This window comes from Notolepis coatsorum (assembly GCF_963971535.1).
Source record: "Notolepis coatsorum genome assembly, chromosome: 14".
Lineage (NCBI taxonomy): Eukaryota > Metazoa > Chordata > Actinopteri > Aulopiformes > Paralepididae > Notolepis > Notolepis coatsorum.
Genome location: NC_140178.1, coordinates 9,900,744 through 9,921,983, shown reverse-complemented (window position 1 = coordinate 9,921,983; position 21,240 = coordinate 9,900,744). Strand labels below are relative to the sequence as shown.

The following is a 21,240-nucleotide window of genomic DNA, read 5'->3' as shown; positions in this document are numbered from 1 at the left end:
AACGGAAATATTGCTTTTTCAAGAAGAGGTGGGTGGCTCTGAAAAGAGCCTTTGTGGGGTTTGTCGAAGAGGCTAAATAATTTACTTCTTGGCAGGCTTAGCAGCCTTCTCAGTCTTCTTGGGCAGAAGTACAGCCTGGATGTTGGGCAGCACACCACCCTGAGCGATGGTCACTCCTCCCAGCAGTCTGTTGAGCTCCTCGTCGTTACGCACGGCCAGCTGCAGGTGACGGGGGATAATACGACTCTTCTTGTTGTCACGGGCAGCGTTTCCAGCCAACTCCAGGATCTCAGCGGTCAGGTACTCGAGCACAGCCGCCAGATAAACCGGGGCACCGGCTCCAACACGATGCGCATAGTTGCCTTTACGCAGCAGTCTGTGGACACGACCCACGGGGAACTGAAGCCCGGCGCGAGAGGAGCGAGTCTTGGACTTAGCCTTCACCTTTCCTCCGGTCTTTCCTCTTCCAGACATGTTTATTATTCTGTTTAACTAAAGAAAACAAGTTAGAAAATAAATGTGAGTTGGAGAATCGCCTTTTATCTTCGGGCTTGTGTTTTCTCACCCAATCAGGAAAGACGTTTTCTTGGCGGTTTTTCCAAAAGACGAGTCCTCCAATCCTCGTGTGGAGATGTAGGCGGAATAACGAGCTCCCAGAGTGGAGACCAATCAGAAACGACTGCGCCTCCGCGTTAGTAATATAAGGCCAGAGTTTCGACACAGCAGCGTATTATACTTGTTCGAGTGAAGAAGAAAACATAGTTTCTCATAATGGCTAGAACTAAGCAGACCGCTCGTAAGTCCACCGGTGGCAAAGCCCCAAGGAAGCAGCTCGCCACCAAGGCTGCCCGTAAGAGCGCACCGGCTACCGGCGGCGTGAAGAAGCCACATCGTTACAGGCCCGGTACCGTGGCGCTGAGAGAGATCCGTCGTTACCAGAAGTCCACCGAGTTGCTGATCCGCAAGTTGCCTTTCCAGCGCCTGGTCAGAGAAATCGCCCAGGACTTCAAGACCGACCTGCGCTTCCAGAGCTCTGCTGTCATGGCTCTTCAGGAGGCCAGTGAGGCTTACCTGGTCGGTCTGTTTGAGGACACCAACCTGTGCGCCATCCACGCCAAGAGGGTGACCATCATGCCCAAAGACATCCAGCTGGCCCGCCGCATCCGTGGAGAGCGCGCTTAAATCTGCTTTGTTTTCCTACTTTCATAACCCAAAGGCTCTTTTAAGAGCCGCCACCGTAATCATGAAAAGTGCATTCCATTAACTCATTATTTCAACATTTAAAAGATTTAGACTAGCATATCTTGCTGGCTTCATAGGGCTAAAGCAGAACAAATAGCATAATAATATATTCCTTTATTGATCCCCTTCGGGACGTTCGTCATAGCAGGAGGGGGGGGGGGGGGGGTACAGGTAGTATACTGCATATGTCACATTACAGTGGAGAAGTAAACATTTAATATAAAGGCAGTGTAAACAACATACATGCTGACCTAGTTTGAGGGGCTTCATTCATAATGTCATTAACAGACTCAAACGTTGACACATCACTCAGAAGAAAATATCAATCATGCCGTCCTTGTACATTTATTTCCACGTATTTAACATTCATTCAGTTGCTATTTTACAGATATTTATAATTTTTGGAGCAATGTAGTTCCAGTTGGTTGTGTGCAGGTTTCCGTGTTAGTATAATACTCTGAAGTGGAGCCAGGCAAGGGAAATACATTATTCAGAGCACAATTTTACAAACAAACACACCCAATGAGCTGTAACTCTGTGATAAGAGCCATACATTGCTCCAAATGTGTCACCTGTTGGGTCAGGTCAGTGCTACCAGCCCTCCTCCACCCCTCATCACAGACCTGGTTTGGACAGGTTCAGGAGGCCAGGGTCGGAGTGGGGAAGCAAATGTTTCCACTTCTGATGATTCCTCTTCATCACGACTTAAAACTACTTTATTGATTAGTCATTTAAAAATAAATTATAGAAAGGAAAAAGGGAGATGGGGAGGGTAAGTTCGTCTTTCATTCTTGTTCTTGTATGTCATAAATGTCTGGATGTAACAGTACTGTATATCTGTATGTCATAAATGTTATGATGAATTGAAAATGGGGGACCCTGATGTAAACAAGAAGAAAGTCTTTGTCTGGTCTGCATCCCCTTAACAATTGTGTGTATTGAGCCATACTGTATTGTACCCATTCTGCAATCTGTTAATACAATTTTCAATCAATTCATTAATCTACATAGTTTACCCAAAGATGCCAGTCTATGAATCTAAGGGCAACTGCTGGTTCTCAGTTTCTAGACATTTTGTACTAATGCATGCATTTATGATCATACTGTGACTTGCACTTATTTTGTGCACCTAGTTCAATATACATACTGATGACTTATTACTACTATAGTGTCTTTGTACCTATATCACTGTACATATTAATACTACAACGCTGTACATCTGAATAGCACTATTATTCAGTAGTACTTATTATATATATATATATATATATATATATATATATATATATATATATATATATATATATATATATATATATATATATATATATATATATATATATATATATATATATATATTGTACCCAGTTTAATCACCTGTATATTACTATTGCACTTTACTGTTACATTTGCACTCTGGTTGTATGCCACATTTATTTGTATTGTACTGTACTTGTTGTATGACTACATTTGAATCTAATCTATTACATCAAGTATAAAAACCTATGGCACTGTTTTGGAGTTATGACCCGATATAAAAAAGAATGAATTCTCCATCCACTGGATCAGTCCAGTAAACAAGAAGAACGTCTTTCTCTGGTCTGCATCCCCTTAACAATTGTGTATTGTATTGTACCCATTCTGCAATCTGTTAATACAATTTTCAATCAATCAATCAATGTTGTATAATATGTTGGGGCCAAGAAGACAAACTTGCAGAGGAACCCTATTGGCCAAACCTCAAACCCTCCCCCCACACTTTGTCTTGGCGCTCGTTGGCCTCAACAACGTCCTCAAATAAACTTGAAATACGCATGGGTTTGGCCAACTGAGACATTCGATCATCATCTATTCGTGAAAATGAGTGGCAGAGGTAAAGGAGGAAAGGGACTGGGAAAAGGAGGCGCTAAGCGTCACCGCAAAGTGCTCCGTGATAACATCCAGGGAATCACCAAACCCGCTATCCGTCGTCTGGCTCGCCGTGGTGGAGTGAAGCGTATCTCTGGTCTGATCTACGAGGAGACCCGCGGTGTGTTGAAGGTCTTCCTGGAGAACGTGATCCGTGATGCCGTCACCTACACCGAGCACGCCAAGAGGAAGACCGTGACCGCCATGGATGTGGTCTATGCTCTGAAGAGACAGGGACGCACTCTGTACGGCTTCGGCGGCTAAACTGCTCACTGCGTTGTATCAAAAACCCAAAGGCTCTTTTCAGAGCCACCCACATGATTCATAGAACGAGCAGATTCTGTTTCCTCATACGTGCCTGGGCCTTTAGATTATTTTGTACTTTATTTAATCAATATAGTGTGAGACGCAAGTGAGGCATATAAAGATAAAAACAATATATACACTACTAAAACCACCTTCTAGGAAAGATTCCGCAGTGCAACGTGACCCAAATCAGCCAATGCCCGCAGTGCAACACTCCAATTCAGCCATTGGGTGGGACGGTCACGTGACCCAAATCAGCCAATGGAAGCGAGGGGTCTGTAACCGCCGGGGTCTCTAACCGCCGGGGCCTCTAAGCGCCGCTACTGTGGTGGTTCTGGGATCTGCAGCTGGATACTATTGGGGAAGTCACTGCTATAGAACTTAAATAGATAGAAAGGACACTTTTGTTTCATTTTGTCGCTCGTTCGGAGACAGTTTAACCTCAATCTGACAAGCTGTGTCAACATGCAATGTATATCTTTATAATGAAAGGCTGTTTGTTGAAAATAAAGTTACATTTATATTTAATGTATTATACACGTGCAATGCATGCTGGGGATTATTGCAAACAGGAACACCTCCGACCGCGTCTATACTTTCCACAAGCAGGTTGTCCTTCCGTGTTGCTCTGATTGGCCACTGACCTATGCTAGTTTTTTGCCCCCACACTGGTATGAGCGTAATATTGAGCAGCGTAGAAATAATAATGCGAGAGCGAGCCTCGTAGAAATTATAATAACGCACGCTGAAATGGGTATCGCAATGCACGCTGAAATGGGTATCGTAGAACATGACATATTAGCATGACATCTGATTTATTAATACCTACACTCATCAATATACTACTAACTATCAACTAACTCTAACTATCAACTAACTCGCTACCGCCCGTGCATCAATATACGCAGCGCTACCGCCTGTGCATCAATATACGCCGTGCATCAATATGCATACTGCTACCGCCGCCCTAACTAGCAACTAACTATCAACTAACTCTAACTAATGCCTAACTCGCTACCGCCGTGCATCGCTATATTAACTAAGATGGACAATCACTGCTATTCAGCCAAGCCAAAGCAGAGGTACATTTTAGTACATAGTTATAACAGCTAAGGGTGTTGTTAATGTGTTGATGGAATCACGTTAATATAGAGAGATGAAAACAATACAATACGTTATTTCAATTGAACTAAGAGTGATTTGAGCTTGTGACCATAGGCTCCACAGCCAGCTGACGAACGAGTTGAGCTACGCGGGCCGATGTTAAAACTGAGTGACTAATCCATGATTTACACTTGTGCCAATTGCGTGTGTTTGTCCCTAATCTTTAGTATTGGCATTAATAAATCAGATGTCATGCTAATATGTCATGTTCTACGATACCCATTTCAGCGTGCGTGTGTGCGAGGCTCGCTCTCGCATATTATTATTATTTCTACGAGGCTCGCTCTCGCATTATTAACGCTGCTCATTATTATTACGCTCATACCGGCGTGGGGGCAAAACTAGCGTAGGCAGGGGCGGTCAGTGGCCTATCAGAGCAACGCGGAAGGACAACTTGCTTGTGGAAAGTATAGACGCCCTCCGACCAGACGCTTGGATTCTTACAACCTTTAATGGCACAGTGGTCTTCTTACGACAGGGCTGTGAAATACCGTCAAGTGTTGTGGTAACGTCAGTTGCGTTGGTGTGTGGTTGTGCACTGGTTGAGCATGCAATAAAAACGTCTAATGTTATGTCGTAGTCCGGTACATTTTTGGATACATAATAAGCCTCTAATAAGTCTCTGGGTAACATAATAAGTCTCTAAATAACTAATAATTCTCTGGGTAATAGTACTGTATATTTGCATATCGTATATGTCACAAATGTAACAGCAATATATACCTGTATGTCATGTATGTCCCTATGTCATAAAGTCATGTATGTTGTAAAAAAAAAAAAAACTCAGCTCGGAACTAGGCAAAATCTGCACCTAGCACGCTGACAACAAACTATCATTACACCTGGGTAAAACAGTCCATTCTCTTCTGTTCAAATAACAAACTCAGCAAGGCCGACGGCTTCTCAGTTACAGTGCGTGACAATATTGTCACAAGGAAAGATGAAATTACATACCTAGGTTCCATCCTAGAGGCAAATCTCTCCTGTGACAAAATGGCATCCAATGTAATAAAAAAAAAAAATCTCTCCCGAGTCCCTCACTACCTGGCTCACTGCCTGGCTGTTATTCTGCATCCGAGTGCCGTCTGCCATTCCATTCGCCGCCTCCGCTGTCAATCAGTTGTATCGCCTGGTCCCGCCTCCACCAATCACAAGCGGCAGCACGGGTCCATTGTGTGTGTGTGTCCGCGTGAGGGAGAGAGTCAGATAGTTCTCCAACTCTGTCGCAGACAGTGAAATCCTGGTTGTTCCCCCAACCACCTAGGTTATCTAACTATCGCGCTGCGCCGCCGCCACAACTAGAAACAATGGCCTGGCAAAAAAAAAAAAAAAAAAAAATAGAATAATAAAAAAAAATTTTTAATTTTTTTTTTATTTATATAATTTTTTTTTTAAATCTGTGCAGGCCAGGCCACTGGGAAAACTCCCGGTGCTCCCGATGGCCAGTCTGGGCCTGCCCACAGCTGTAAAGGAATGTGAACCAGCCACTCTCTGCCATATGTTCTGGTCATGCCCATCACTATCCCAATTCTGGCCTTCTGTTTTTGAAACCTTGTCCTTCATGTGTGACAGGGAGATCAGCCCTAACCACTTGGTTGCAGTCTTTGGAGTGCTCCCTGGCGAAATTAGGGTATCTGTCGCTCAATCAGATGCTGTGGCCTTTTCCTCTTTGTTGGCTAGACGCCTTATTTTCCTTAACTGGAAGTCAGCCATTCCTCCATCACATCGACGCTGGGTCGAAGATGTGATGGCACACCTAAAACTTGAGGGACTTAAATACTCCACCAGGGGCTCTACCCAGACATTTGTCCAAGTTTGGCAGCCAGGAATTTTAGATTAAAATAATCTAAAAATGGCTGAGGATTCTTAGGCAATAGGCATAAGACGGTGATTTATTAGATAGGCAATTTCTGTATGGCAAGTGACAACCTGTATAAGAACGATGCAATTTTCTTTTATTATTCTTTTTCTCTTTTAGTTTACTTCATTTTTTTTGGTATTGTGTGGTTATATGTAGTCATGTATTGTATGTATGTTTGTTGTATGTATGTATATAATGTTGTTGAACCTTAAAAAAAAACAATAAAAACAATTTAAATAATAATATTATCAGATCTAATAGCCATCTCTCATAATTAGGCTACTTCTCTTCCCAGGCTTAACAAGACGAACACGAATCCATCGCGCATCTCAAACTGAAAGCCCTGTCAAGGTAGAATAACTAGGGTTACGATGCCTTTTTGTTGTGGTCCAGTTAATTGGAACACAAGTCCACTACATTCTAACCAGTAATACAATTTTGTTGGGCTTTAAACGGCTGTATATATATCTGTACATTGTGCCGCTTTTTTTTAAATATAGAGGGGTTATATACAGGTCTGAAGACACAGCATAGCTTTACTAGTAGCCTGCATTACATTTTCAGACACCACAGCCACTGACTATCGGAGATCATGGATTTCTATTAAGTTCAATGAAAACATTTCTATACAATACCCACATGCCCCATGACCACTTTCTAATAACTAAACTCACTTTCTCTTTTCTCCCTTTATTTTATCTGCCTCTTGCAAAAGAGTCTTTCAAACTGGTCTGGGCTCTCTGCCTTTGCTTTCCATGCGTTTGGCTCATAATGATGACGTACAGTTTTCTGGTCGGTGTCAGATTTCTTACTGTGTATCCAAACCAACGACCGAGTGACAGAAGTACACTGGTCTGGTGCCCTTTTTAGTTACTGCTTCCTCATCCTAGTGGCTTGAGTCCGGTTCTGTGTCGGATCGTTGCAGGGAGTTTTCTTATGCGTCACAGACGCATTTCCGCTAGAAAAGATTGGTGCTGGTCCTCATGCCCTGGAAGATTTCAATGTCCCAGACAAATGCGATAAATATTAATATATGTGTTTATATTTAGTCATTTGGCCATTTAGCTGAATGCTTTTATCCAAAGCAACTTACAAGTTCTGTACAACAGGTCAGCAGGGACTAGGGTACAACTCTGAAAGCTAAGGGTAAGTAACATTGTTCGTCAAACAGTGTCAAGCCTGAGTGCTACAGACTTGAGTGCATAGTAGTGGTGGGGGAAAATATAGATACGTAGTAGTATCGCGATACTTTGCATGGTGATACTGTATCGATACAAGGACGCCAAGTAGCGATATTTTATTTATTTATTTAATATATATATATATATATCACTGATTCTTGAGAGTCGGGACAAAACATGTCCTACATAGAAAAGTCTAATTTATATAAAAAATAAAGAAATTAATAATGATTGACATACTCACAAAGTTCAATCTAAAGGTATTGTGTATACTGATGTTATGTTTTAGCACATATATTTGTTTTTTTGGGGGATATTTGTTTAAATGTATAATCTGTGGTTAGAAGCTCCCATGTTAATTTTCTTGCCCTCAGCAAGGGTCACATTATTGACGAGCCCAAAAAAGCTTGAAAAACCTCTCCACTTGTGAAAACATACATATCAAATCAAGGATAAGGGTTATAAATGTATAAAACAATGCATGCCATGAAACTCAAATAATATTTTCCATAGAAATCTGCCTATCAAAGTTGTGTCCTCAGTTTATGTCAACTCCGTCAGACTTTTTCATAAACCTAATTAAATCAGGCAATAGCATGGCCAGCTCTATCCCTGAGGACCCCTTTTCCTTTCCCTGCCTGTGGTGAATGCAACACTACCACACATGGTCTGGTAAATTTGATACTTTTTGATATTTTAGACAAACAATGTCAATATTCCTATGGTCACAGCTGGAACATGTCAACACCATCTCTCCGTTATTATACTTTTTAAAAACAATAGTGGATTGAATTCAAGTGTTTCAGTGAGATTATTAAGACAGCTAGCAACTGCCAAAAAACTAACTAGCTGCAGTGCACAATACATGCTTGGAGGGAAAATGTCTGCCTTTTTGTCAACTCAGTCAGACATCAACTCCATCAGATTTTGTGTCTGACGGAGTTGACGTGTAAGCTGACGGAGTTGACAAATCCATCAATAACCTCATAATATGCTATTATTATACCATTTTTGAACATGGTAAAGGATTTAAATGTTATTTCAGAGTTGTATCTGCACAGATGTGTGCATATAATAGCATGCATTACAATACACTTCTGACTTTTAGAGAATGGGCAGGGCAGGCTGTGGTCTGCTTATTGAATAATTGTCTTAGGCCCTTGTTACAAACAAACTGGATGACAGTTTTCAATTAGTTTGTTGCTCTCCAGCAAGTGAAGAAGAACTTTTTTCTTCTGGGGTTTGAAAGGACAACGTGGAACTTCTTCCCCACTTATCATGGTAAGGGCGCACCAGACGGCATTGGCGGAACAGTAAAAAGAACAGCTGACAACCTGGTCCCGAGAGGAAATGATGTGACGGATGGACACATATTCTTCAAAAAGGTCTCAAACATTCTGAATGGTGTTCAGCTGTATCACATTGAGGAAGAAGACATGCAAAGATACGACACACTTCTCATGAATCCTCTCAAACCGGTTCCCTCAACAAGACAAATACACCAGATCATCGCACATAAGGACAGGATCCACAACAGACAACTATCCTGTTTTTGCAGCGAGATGTTGGATTGCCAGTGCTTCTGCCCAGCTACCTCCTATTACCATGGCAACCCAGGAGAACAGCAGAGTGATACACAGAGGGCAAGGAAGAAGAGACCTCTGGCCATGTTGTGGGAGGAGATGGAAAATGAGATGGAAGAGGGTATGGAGATGGAAGATATAATGGAGGAGTTGGATGAAGAACCTTTGAAAGGTCCTGAGGGTACCGTGACAGTAACGACTGTTAGCAGCCTTAGTAATGGAGACTGGTTAGCAGTAGTATATGATGACCACTGGTGGCTAGCCAAGACCATCGATGTGGATAATGAGCAACAAGATGTGAAAGTGGAATTTCTGCATCCCCATGGTCCAACAGAAAAGGTTCAGCCCAAATGTGGCAAGAAGGATGTCTGTTTCTGCCCAGTTCAAGACATCATAGTGAAACTAATCAGAAATGCAGAAGGAAAGGAAGAGGAGAAGTGCAGGGTGAGAAAGTGGAGATCAGTAAGTGGTGTAGAGGAGGTAGATGAAAACAGGGACGAGAAGAAGGGGTCCTGTTCTCCATTACTGTTTTTGTTGTTGGAAACTGTGCATTTTGTAATAGTTGGAAACAGTGTATGTAAAGTTTGTTGTTTATTACAATTGAGTTAACAAAATGTTCAGTATAAGACAAGGAGTTATTAGTTCTTATTATTGTCACTTCCATCTGTTTAAAAAATTTAGCAGAGATGCAAATCCAATTTTGTCAACTACGTCAGTTTCTCGTCAACACCGTCAGATCATTGTCAACACCGTCAGATGTTTATTTTTGTTAATCTTGGGGAAAATACAAATTCCTTCTTCAGTTTATGTTGTTTAAGTAATAAAGTAGCATTAGATCTTCATCCTCTTGTGTCTTATTTACTTAATGATCTTTTTTTTATCATATCAAAATTAAAAACAAAGTTTGAAAATGCTAATATTTCTAACTCTGGGTTTTCAGAATAGTGTGAAATTATACCTGAGGTTTATATATTATATTTTATTGCATACCAGAGTAACTAAACACTATTACAACATACTTCAGAACTTCAGATTCTTGTTGGACTGGAATAATTAGAATTATATACTTTTTTGTGTGTCTGACGGAGTTAACACAAATCAAGTTTCAAAGGGAAACATGTGAATTTGTTGAAAATGTTTTTCTATGTAGAGCCCGCACCTTTACATGGTTAAATAGCTCAGACCTTTCTCTACATGAATATATAACTCTAATCAAGTCAAGTCAAGTCAGTTTTATTTATATAGCACATTTCCAGGCAGCGGCAGCTGGCACCAAAGTGCTTCACAAGCAAGTTGATAAAAAAACAAAATAATGTGATGCAAGATATAAGATTAAAAACATAGTAAAGCAATGAAAGTAATAAAAACAAAATAATATGATGCAAGATATAAGATTAAAAACATAATAAAGCAATGAAAGTAATAAAAACTGGTAGGACACAGTAAAAAAAAGAGGATAGAAGGGCCAGGGGTCTAGTGGTGATTAAGTGGGGGGGAAGGCCAAGGAGAACAGGTAGGTTTTCAAAAGTGATTTAAAAGCCTACACAGTCTGGGCGGTCCGTACGCTGAGGGGGAGGCTGTTCCACAATCTAGGCGCTGCGGTGGAGAAAGCTCTGTCTCCCCTAGTCTTGAGCCTAGTTCTGGGCACCACCAATAGCAGCTGGTCAGCTGATCTGAGGGATCGGTGGGGGGTGTGGCGGTGCAAGAGCTCGGACAGATAGGGAGGAGCTGTGCCATTTAATGATTTAAAAACATTTAGTCAATATAGTGTGTATTCTCAAAATATAATATTTAAAAAGTGTTTTGTCCCGACTCTCAAGAAGCACTGATATATATATATATGTTTTTTTTGTATAAGGAAGTTGCATTGTTCATTTCAATACCTGTAATAGTACAGTAGTCCACACGTGTGCATTCAGTTAAGTTGGAATATGACTGTAATACAAAGTTTGTCAGGTACATGCAACACAGATTACAGTGTTGACATCTGTCTGCTTGAGAAAATCCCATTTGCTGCAATAAAAATGATTGAAGTGAGATGAACACACTGAAAACTTTATTTTATTAGATAAAACATGTTGACAACGTTTTACTTTGCAGTTGAAAAAAATGTAATAAATCACAATATATCACAATATTTTGAATCGCAATACTATCGTATTGTGACTTACTGTAAGTATCGTGATAATATCGTATCGTGAGGCCTCTGGTTCCCAACCCTAGTGCATAGTAGGTAGTAGTAATATAGGCAAGGTCGATTCCTTAGTAGCAGAGTGCATAATGGTAAAAGACAGTATGAATGTTAGTATTTTTTTATTTATTTATTATTCAGATATTGATTGAAGAAGTGTTGTTTTTAGCAGACAATTGGGTGGGTTTCAGCTGTCCAGACTGGGAAGTTTGTTCCACCATTGTGGAGCGAGGACAGAATAGCCTGCTTCTCTTTGATGACCTTGGATAGGAGTGGGTCTGAGGCGTCCAGAAGATGTAGAACGAACTTCTAAGGGGTCTTGAGGGGGTGTAGTTAGAGACCATCGACCCGAGGTATAACGTTATTGAGCTCTAGGGCTGTATTAAATACTTCGAAGCTTCGAAGCTTCGTTCGATGGCACAAGCTTCGAACATTATTAAAAAAATCGAAGTTTAAAAAAAAAAAAAAAAATTAATATTAATTTCTTTTCAAATATTTTTTTTCTTCAAATTTTTAATTTTTATTTTAATTTTTACTTCGGTGTGTGTGTGTGTGTGTGTGTGTGTGTGTGTGTGTGTGTGCATGGGGCCATTGGGTGGGGCCGGGGGACAAATACAATGCGGCTCTTTGCCCGTCAATGTGCGGCTCTTCCATCCATACATTTTATTTTTAATTAATTTTTTTTTACTTTTTTTTTTTTTGTGCTTTTTTTTTTTTTTATCTCACTCATTCCATAAGGACGTAGAATAAACATTTACAATTTTTTTTTAAATGGTCCATTTGCATGTTCTTGGTATCTGAATCTAGGGACATATATGGATCAGTGTCAGAAATAGTGTGTCTGTTACTAAGCTTGAGTAAATTGTAATGAACCAAAGGAGAATATCAATTCTATTTAAAACATTTTTTATCTTTGACTGTAAATAACACCATGCTAAAATTGACCAGACCTGAAAAATCTAAGCAAATGAATAAAGGGAAGATGATTAAACAGAAGGTTTTGTAGATACAGTACTGAATTCTGCCATCTTTTTTATAATGTAAATTTCTCCACCATTTTTCATCATATTGCAACACCGTTTTTTGCAAGACGTTCACAGAAAGGTAGAGAAACTAACTGCGTTCTGTTTTATGGCAATAACGTTCAGGTTTGTGGGAGATAATCCCCAAAAATAAGAGAAATTAAAAAGTAGATCCAGAAGTCAGATGATTGACAGGGGCTGGTGTGAGCTGGGTAGGGTAGTTTTTAGAAATTTGAAAGCCCTGAGTCTCTTCCTTCAAAAGACTACACTCACTTTTGGCTGTGCCACTTCCTCCTGTCAATATGCGCCGGTTTCCGACTCAATGCCATGAGATTTCTATAATCTTATATTTCACTAATAACAGTTAAAATAATTGGTAAACAAACGTAATGCTGAAAATATACACTTTTACTATATATCTCGGGCTTAAGAGGTTAACCCTGTGAGGCCCAAGCTGTCCAGACTGGGAAGTTTGTTCCACCATTGTGGAGCGAGGACAGAATAGCCTGCTTCTCTTTGATGACCTTGGATAGGAGTGGGTCTGAGGCGTCCAGAAGATGTAGAACGAACTTCTAAGGGGTCTTGAGGGGGTGTAGTTAGAGACCATCGACCCAAGGTATAACGTTATTGAGCTCTAGGGCTGTATTAAATACTTCGAAGCTTCGAAGCTTCGTTCGATGGCACAAGCTTCGAACATTATAAAAAAATCGAAGTAAAAAAAAAAAAAAAAAAAATTAATATTAATTTCTTTTCAAATATTTTTTTTCTTCAAATTTTTAATTTTAATTTTAATTTTTACTTCGGTGTGTGTGTGTGTGTGTGTGTGTGTGTGTGTGCATGGGGCCATTGGGTGGGGCCGGGGGACAAATACAATGCGGCTCTTTGCCCGTCAATGTGCGGCTCTTCCATCCATACATTTTTTTTTTAATTAATTTTTTTTTACTTTTTCTTTTTTTTTTGTACTTTTTTTTGTATTTTTTTTTTTTTATGTCACTCATTCCATAAGGACGTAGAATAAACATTTACAATTTTTTTTTAAATGGTCCATTTGCATGTTCTTGGTATCTGAATCTAGGGACATATATGGATCAGTGTCAGAAATAGTGTGTCTGTTACTAAGCTTGAGTAAATTGTAATGAACCAAAGGAGAATATCAATTCTATTTAAAACATTTTTTATCTTTGACTGTAAATAACACCATGCTAAAATTGACCAGACCTGAAAAATCTAAGCAAATGAATAAAGGGAAGATGATTAAACAGAAGGTTTTGTAGATACAGTACTGAATTCTGCCATCTTTTTTATAATGTAAATTTCTCCACCATTTTTCATCATATTGCAACACCGTTTTTTGCAAGACGTTCACAGAAAGGTAGAGAAACTAACTGCGTTCTGTTTTATGGCAATAACGTTCAGGTTTGTGGGAGATAATCCCCAAAAATAAGAGAAATTAAAAAGTAGATCCAGAAGTCAGATGATTGACAGGGGCTGGTGTGAGCTGGGTAGGGTAGTTTTTAGAAATTTGAAAGCCCTGAGTCTCTTCCTTCAAAAGACTACACTCACTTTTGGCTGTGCCACTTCCTCCTGTCAATATGCGCCGGTTTCCGACTCAATGCCCTGAGATTTCTATAATCTTATATTTCACTAATAACAGTTAAAATAATTGGTAAACAAACGTAATGCTGAAAATATACACTTTTACTATATATCTCGGGCTTAAGAGGTTAACCCTGTGAGGCCCAAGCTGTCCAGACTGGGAAGTTTGTTCCACCATTGTGGAGCGAGGACAGAATAGCCTGCTTCTCTTTGATGACCTTGGATAGGAGTGGGTCTGAGGCGTCCAGAAGATGTAGAACGAACTTCTAAGGGGTCTTGAGGGGGTGTAGTTAGAGACCATCGACCCGAGGTATAACGTTATTGAGCTCTAGGGCTGTATTAAATACTTCGAAGCTTCGAAGCTTCGTTCGATGGCACAAGCTTCGAACATTATAAAAAAATCGAAGTAAAAAAAAAAAAAAAAAAAAATAATATTAATTTCTTTTCAAATATTTTTTTTCTTCAAATTTTTAATTTTAATTTTAATTTTTACTTCGGTGTGTGTGTGTGTGTGTGTGTGTGTGTGTGCATGGGGCCATTGGGTGGGGCCGGGGGACAAATACAATGCGGCTCTTTGCCCGTCAATGTGCGGCTCTTCCATCCATACATTTTTTTTTTAATTAATTTTTTTTTACTTTTTCTTTTTTTTTTGTACTTTTTTTTGTATTTTTTTTTTTTTATGTCACTCATTCCATAAGGACGTAGAATAAACATTTACAATTTTTTTTTAAATGGTCCATTTGCATGTTCTTGGTATCTGAATCTAGGGACATATATGGATCAGTGTCAGAAATAGTGTGTCTGTTACTAAGCTTGAGTAAATTGTAATGAACCAAAGGAGAATATCAATTCTATTTAAAACATTTTTTATCTTTGACTGTAAATAACACCATGCTAAAATTGACCAGACCTGAAAAATCTAAGCAAATGAATAAAGGGAAGATGATTAAACAGAAGGTTTTGTAGATACAGTACTGAATTCTGCCATCTTTTTTATAATGTAAATTTCTCCACCATTTTTCATCATATTGCAACACCGTTTTTTGCAAGACGTTCACAGAAAGGTAGAGAAACTAACTGCGTTCTGTTTTATGGCAATAACGTTCAGGTTTGTGGGAGATAATCCCCAAAAATAAGAGAAATTAAAAAGTAGATCCAGAAGTCAGATGATTGACAGGGGCTGGTGTGAGCTGGGTAGGGTAGTTTTTAGAAATTTGAAAGCCCTGAGTCTCTTCCTTCAAAAGACTACACTCACTTTTGGCTGTGCCACTTCCTCCTGTCAATATGCGCCGGTTTCCGACTCAATGCCCTGAGATTTCTATAATCTTATATTTCACTAATAACAGTTAAAATAATTGGTAAACAAACGTAATGCTGAAAATATACACTTTTACTATATATCTCGGGCTTAAGAGGTTAACCCTGTGAGGCCCAAGCTGTCCAGACTGGGAAGTTTGTTCCACCATTGTGGAGCGAGGACAGAATAGCCTGCTTCTCTTTGATGACCTTGGATAGGAGTGGGTCTGAGGCGTCCAGAAGATGTAGAACGAACTTCTAAGGGGTCTTGAGGGGGTGTAGTTAGAGACCATCGACCCGAGGTATAACGTTATTGAGCTCTAGGGCTGTATTAAATACTTCGAAGCTTCGAAGCTTCGTTCGATGGCACAAGCTTCGAACATTATAAAAAAATCGAAGTAAAAAAAAAAAAAAAAAAAAATAATATTAATTTCTTTTCAAATATTTTTTTTCTTCAAATTTTTAATTTTAATTTTAATTTTTACTTCGGTGTGTGTGTGTGTGTGTGTGTGTGTGTGTGTGTGTGCATGGGGCCATTGGGTGGGGCCGGGGGACAAATACAATGCGGCTCTTTGCCCGTCAATGTGCGGCTCTTCCATCCATACATTTTTTTTTAATTAATTTTTTTTTACTTTTTTTTTTTTTTTTTTGTACTTTTTTTTGTACTTTTTTTTTTTTTATGTCACTCATTCCATAAGGACGTAGAATAAACATTTACAATTTTTTTTTAAATGGTCCATTTGCATGTTCTTGGTATCTGAATCTAGGGACATATATGGATCAGTGTCAGAAATAGTGTGTCTGTTACTAAGCTTGAGTAAATTGTAATGAACCAAAGGAGAATATCAATTCTATTTAAAAAAAATGTTATCTTTGACTGTAAATAACACCATGCTAAAATTGACCAGACCTGAAAAATCTAAGCAAATGAATAAAGGGAAGATGATTAAACAGAAGGTTTTGTAGATACAGTACTGAATTCTGCCATCTTTTTTATAATGTAAATTTCTCCACCATTTTTCATCATATTGCAACACCGTTTTTTGCAAGACGTTCACAGAAAGGTAGAGAAACTAACTGCGTTCTGTTTTATGGCAATAACGTTCAGGTTTGTGGGAGATAATCCCCAAAAATAAGAGAAATTAAAAAGTAAATCCAGAAGTCAGATGATTGACAGGGGCTGGTGTGAGCTGGGTAGGGTAGTTTTTAGAAATTTGAAAGCCCTGAGTCTCTTCCTTCAAAAGACTACACTCACTTTTGGCTGTGCCACTTCCTCCTGTCAATATGCGCCGGTTTTCGACTCAATGCCCTGAGATTTCTATAATCTTATATTTCACTAATAACAGTTAAAATAATTGGTAAACAAACGTAATGCTGAAAATATACACTTTTACTATATATCTCGGGCTTAAGAGGTTAACCCTGTGAGGCCCAAATTAAAAAGAAATTAGCAACTTCAGAGGCCAGAGGGTGGGACATATAAACACATTTACTATCGAATAGCATTGTGAGGCTGAACAACAGGACCAATTGACTATACATGTGCTTAAAGGGGAACTATCTTATAAATGGCTTTTTTCAGTGTTTACCATTGTTTCTTAGCTATGTTTCAAGTTTCAAGTTCAAGTTTCTTTAATAGTTGTCATACAGAAGTACAGAATACTTTTATACAAAATGCTTCTTACTGTTGCGCTCCAGAGACTGTGCAAGACAAGATAAGTATGAAATAAAATAACATAGTAAAATTAGAAGTAAAAAAAATGAGGTCACAGTGTTCAGTTTAGACATATGTACAATGTTCGATGCAGAATAGACGTAGTTACCATACAATATACAATACTGTGCAGTGTACTAATATACAATACTATATAGTGCAAGGCAGAAATGGAGAAATGGGACGAGGTGCAATTTAGGTACAATTCACAGTAGGTGTACGAGTTGTAGTGCAAATCCTTTATCAATAAATATAAAGTGTAAGTGTGTTTGTGTGATCTAAAGTGTGGAGAGTGGGTGCTGCAGTGTGTTGTTTGTTTGAGTGAGTGTGTGCGTGTGGGTGTGTGTGCTGTGTGCATTTGATGGTTGTTGCATAGTGATTATTGTTCGTTTAGCAGCCTGATGGCCTGGGGATAGGAGCTTCTTCTGAGTCTTTCTGTGCTCGCCTTAAGACTCCGGTATCGCTTGCCTGACCGCAGCAGTTCAAAGAGGCAGTTGTTCGGGTGGCTCGAGTCCTTAATAATTCTCTTAGCCTTCCCCTTGCACCGCTTGTTGTAAATGTTCTGGAGGGTGGGAAGCCCCCCTCCAATTGTGCGTTCGGCTGAACGTGTCACTCTTTGTAGTCTGCTACGGTCTTGTGCAGTGCTATTCCCAAACCAGGAGGTGATGTTGCCGGTCAGGATGCTCTCTATTGTACATGAGTAGAAGTTCCTAAGGATCTTCTGACTGACTTGGAACTTCCTTAGGCGCCTGAGGAAGTAGAGGCGTTGTCGTGCCTTCTTCACAACACTGTCAATGTGTGTGGTCCATGTCAAGTCCTCGGATATGTGGGCTCCGAGGTACTTGAAACTGTTCACTCTCTCAACCGGTGCCCCGTCGATGCTGAGGGGGCTGTAGTCCTTGACCCCCGACCTCCTGAAGTCCACAATCATCTCTTTTGTTTTGCTGACGTTCAGGGAGAGGCAGTTCTCCTGACACCACTGTGACAGGTTCTCTACCTCTTCCAGGTAGGCCCTTTCGTCGTTGGCAGAGATCAGGCCCACCACTACTGTGTCATCAGCAAATTTGATGATGGTGTTGTTGTTCCGCTGTGCTACGCAGTCATGTGTGTACAGGGAGTAGAGGAGGGGGCTCAGAACACAGCCCTGGGGGGCCCCTATGTTGAGCGTGATGGATGAGGAGGTGCAGTTGCCGGCTCTTACCACCTGGGGTCTGCCTGTCAGGAAGTCCAAGTGGACTTATATTAATAGGATATGTCTCTAATTCTCATATTGGCGAATTCTTCCAATTCTCCTCTCACAATATTCACCCTCACTGAACTGAGTCATCTGAAAATGTGCATATCTGTGATGTCAGAGATTTCTCAGCTGCATAATAATGTGGCAGTTGATGTGGCAGTTGGCACCAGGCCACACAGTGGTTGGAGCCCAGCCTCAAAACGGCTTAAGATCTTGAGGTAGAAAAATGCAGTTTTTAGTACTTGATTAGAAATACAAAACAATGCATTTTTTTTGAAAAAAACCTAGGTGTTCCATAGACTCACAGAAATTGTGTAAAAGTGCCCAAATAGTGAAAGAAATAGTAAAATAGTTCCCCTTTAACATTTTTTAAATAAACATTATTTTTTTAAATGGCTAAAAGTGATTTTGTAATTTTGCAACCGTCGGTTTTTAAGGGTACTTTTAACCCTGTGAGGCCCAAATAAAAAATACATTACCAACTTCAGAGGCCAGAGGGTGAGACCTATAAACACATGAAGGGTGCCGTGACTGAAAAAATAGGTTGAGAAACGCTGGTATATGGTGTGGCTCTTTGTGGTACCACAGTAATTTTTGTGGCTCTTAGTCTCTGACTGGTTGGCCACCCCTGCACTGGAGGAAAGGAACCCAGCTCAGCACTGCCCAAATTATATCATCACTATTGCCTGTTTGAAGGATATCATCCTCAAACACATATATTTATAATAATGCAGGACCTGTTGCAGAGGTCTTTATTCGGCATGCAACAACACTCAATGTTTTAGTGGTACACACAGCGGTTAGTTTAGCACACACACCGGAACACACACGCATGCATTGTCTCTTTAGGATCGCAGATGCGATTTGTCTCTGCGATTAACCCATCCCGTCGTCCTTCCCCCCCAAGGTCAGCCGGGAGCAGACAGGCGTCAACGTGAGCCGCGCCAGGGGACCAATCCAAGTGCTCCTGTCCGTCTTCGTCAAGGACGCCACAGCGTTAGCGATCTGTTGTTGTGCATGTTTTTCCATTGGGTTTATCTTATCGGGGGGGAAACCCTTGCGAGCACGGGGAGAACATGCAAACTCCACACAGAAAGGCCTGGGAGATACCCGACCTGGGTACCTGGCATCATGGAAACCTGGTCCCCAAGCGGGAATCAAACCCTGGACCTTCTTGCTGTGAGGCGACAGTGTTAACCACTACACCACCGTGCCACCGACCTACACGCCTATTCTCAGTCCTTGCCCCACAATGGTGGAATGAAACCACGCCAGTTAGGACAGCCGAATCCCGTCCAATCTTTCGCCGTCGACTAAAGACGCACTTCTTCAACCATTATCTGAAATAAAATAAAAAAAAATAAATAAAAAAAATCTAACCCTAACTAACCTTACTGTCATGCACTTGTCCTAATAAACTAACCTACACTGTAACACGCAACACTTTGATGAATATTGTTACTCAGCTGATAGAGTTGTATCCTTCCTGATGACCTGTCATACAGAACTTGTAAGTCGCTTTGGATAAAAGCGTCAGCTAAATGACTAAATGTAAATGTGAATGTAAATGCCTTGTATCCACACATAAGAAAGAAAGATACTGGGATGAATAAACAAAATAGGAAATAAAATGTAGAAATGCATGCAATACATAAATAAATATGAATCTCCATATATGAAATAGAACATTTAGATAAGGTGCTACTGAGATGTTTTGGTGAGTTCTTTGTTTTTTTGTGGAAGTAGCCCTTCTTAAAAATGCATGAACATTCACTGATAATTGGTCTGTAGTGGAGTCTACAAAGTCTACATTGCCGGACCATGTAGAATCCGGACCTTGTAGACTGACATAATTCTGTGCATAGTTTAGTCTACACAGGCCATATTTCAAATAATCAAAATCTTACTTCATTCATCTTAAACATTCTTGATTTGGGGGATTGGTAGTTCCCATGAAATCTGAAGTTGTTCAAACGACAACAGCGATCCACCTTGAATTAAATCACACAGCCGTGTTGGCTGCGTCACAGTCACGAAAGGGGCTACTTAATTCATTAATCCAATCCACTTTATTTATAGCGCACATTTAAAAACAACAAAGTTTACCAAAGTGCTGTAAAAGTCCCACAACATAAGATATAAAAAAAAAAAAAAAAAAAAATTAATTCGAAGCTTCGAATTAAAATCGAAGCTCGGCCCCGAGGCTTCGATTGCCAAACAAAATTCGAAGGTCAGCCCTATTGAGCTCATTCAAATAACGTTAGAGGCTAGATGCTTAATGCTTATTGTCAATCAAAACAGTCAGTTACCATTTGTAATAATTAATATTGCAACACCTCCACTCAGTCTGTGGAGACGGCTCTCTCTAGTCTCCACTCATGGAACGGCAGAAATATGTTGATGGGGGGGGTTCTGCGTTTTCAGCAGGTCCATCTGTATCAATAGGCTATGAACGCTACGCAGAGTGGGCAACATGTTGTTGGCACAGAGGTAAAATTACTGAAAGGTAAAAGGTCGTATTTTTTTAGCCACATTGCTGCAAACACTAAATGACCGGATGGAAGATGCCGTTGATGTCTGGTGACCCGAGCTGAAATCGATATTAGAAGACCTCGTCGAAGCCAAAGAACCTCCGGAACTAAGACACACTTTAGAGGTCCGTAGCGGTAGAATGTTAACAATAGATGAACAGCTCTATCGACAGCCGATCCATAACGATATGGCGACTGAGGCAACTGAGGTTTCTCACATTTACAGTCATGTCGACTGTACATGCAAAAAAAAGCCATATAAAATCATAACAATAGGACAACAAGGCGAGACAAAAGTAAGGATAACAAATCAATTAAAACACGTACAACTTGATTGACGAAGGTTGGCGATCAAGGTTTTAAATTCTGCAACAGAGGGGAGAATCTCGAGCTTCAAGGGCTGTTGGA

The 21,240-nt window shown here is 40.1% G+C and overlaps 4 protein-coding genes across 4 annotated transcripts in view; 3 read left to right on the top strand and 1 right to left on the bottom strand.

The window, feature by feature from the left end:
* LOC311241038 (histone H1-like) overlaps positions 1-21,240 on the top strand; it is a gene marked incomplete at both ends in the record, with an annotated part of 359,561 nt that overhangs the window by 176,070 nt on the left and 162,251 nt on the right. The window lies entirely within an intron of this gene.
* On the bottom strand, positions 82-474 carry LOC311239824 (histone H2A-like; the record flags this gene model as incomplete). The annotated part of the gene is made up of 1 exon (XM_084328273.1): positions 82-474. The coding sequence occupies one exon, from the start codon at positions 472-474 to the stop codon at positions 82-84; it is 393 nt and encodes a 130-aa protein (XP_084184399.1).
* On the top strand, positions 772-1,182 carry LOC311239823 (histone H3.2; the record flags this gene model as incomplete). Its single annotated transcript, XM_084328272.1, has 1 exon — positions 772-1,182. One exon carries the CDS (start codon positions 772-774, stop codon positions 1,180-1,182), a length of 411 nt encoding a protein of 136 aa, XP_084184398.1.
* On the top strand, positions 3,103-3,414 carry LOC311240110 (histone H4; the record flags this gene model as incomplete). The annotated part of the gene is made up of 1 exon (XM_084328635.1): positions 3,103-3,414. The coding sequence occupies one exon, from the start codon at positions 3,103-3,105 to the stop codon at positions 3,412-3,414; it is 312 nt and encodes a 103-aa protein (XP_084184761.1).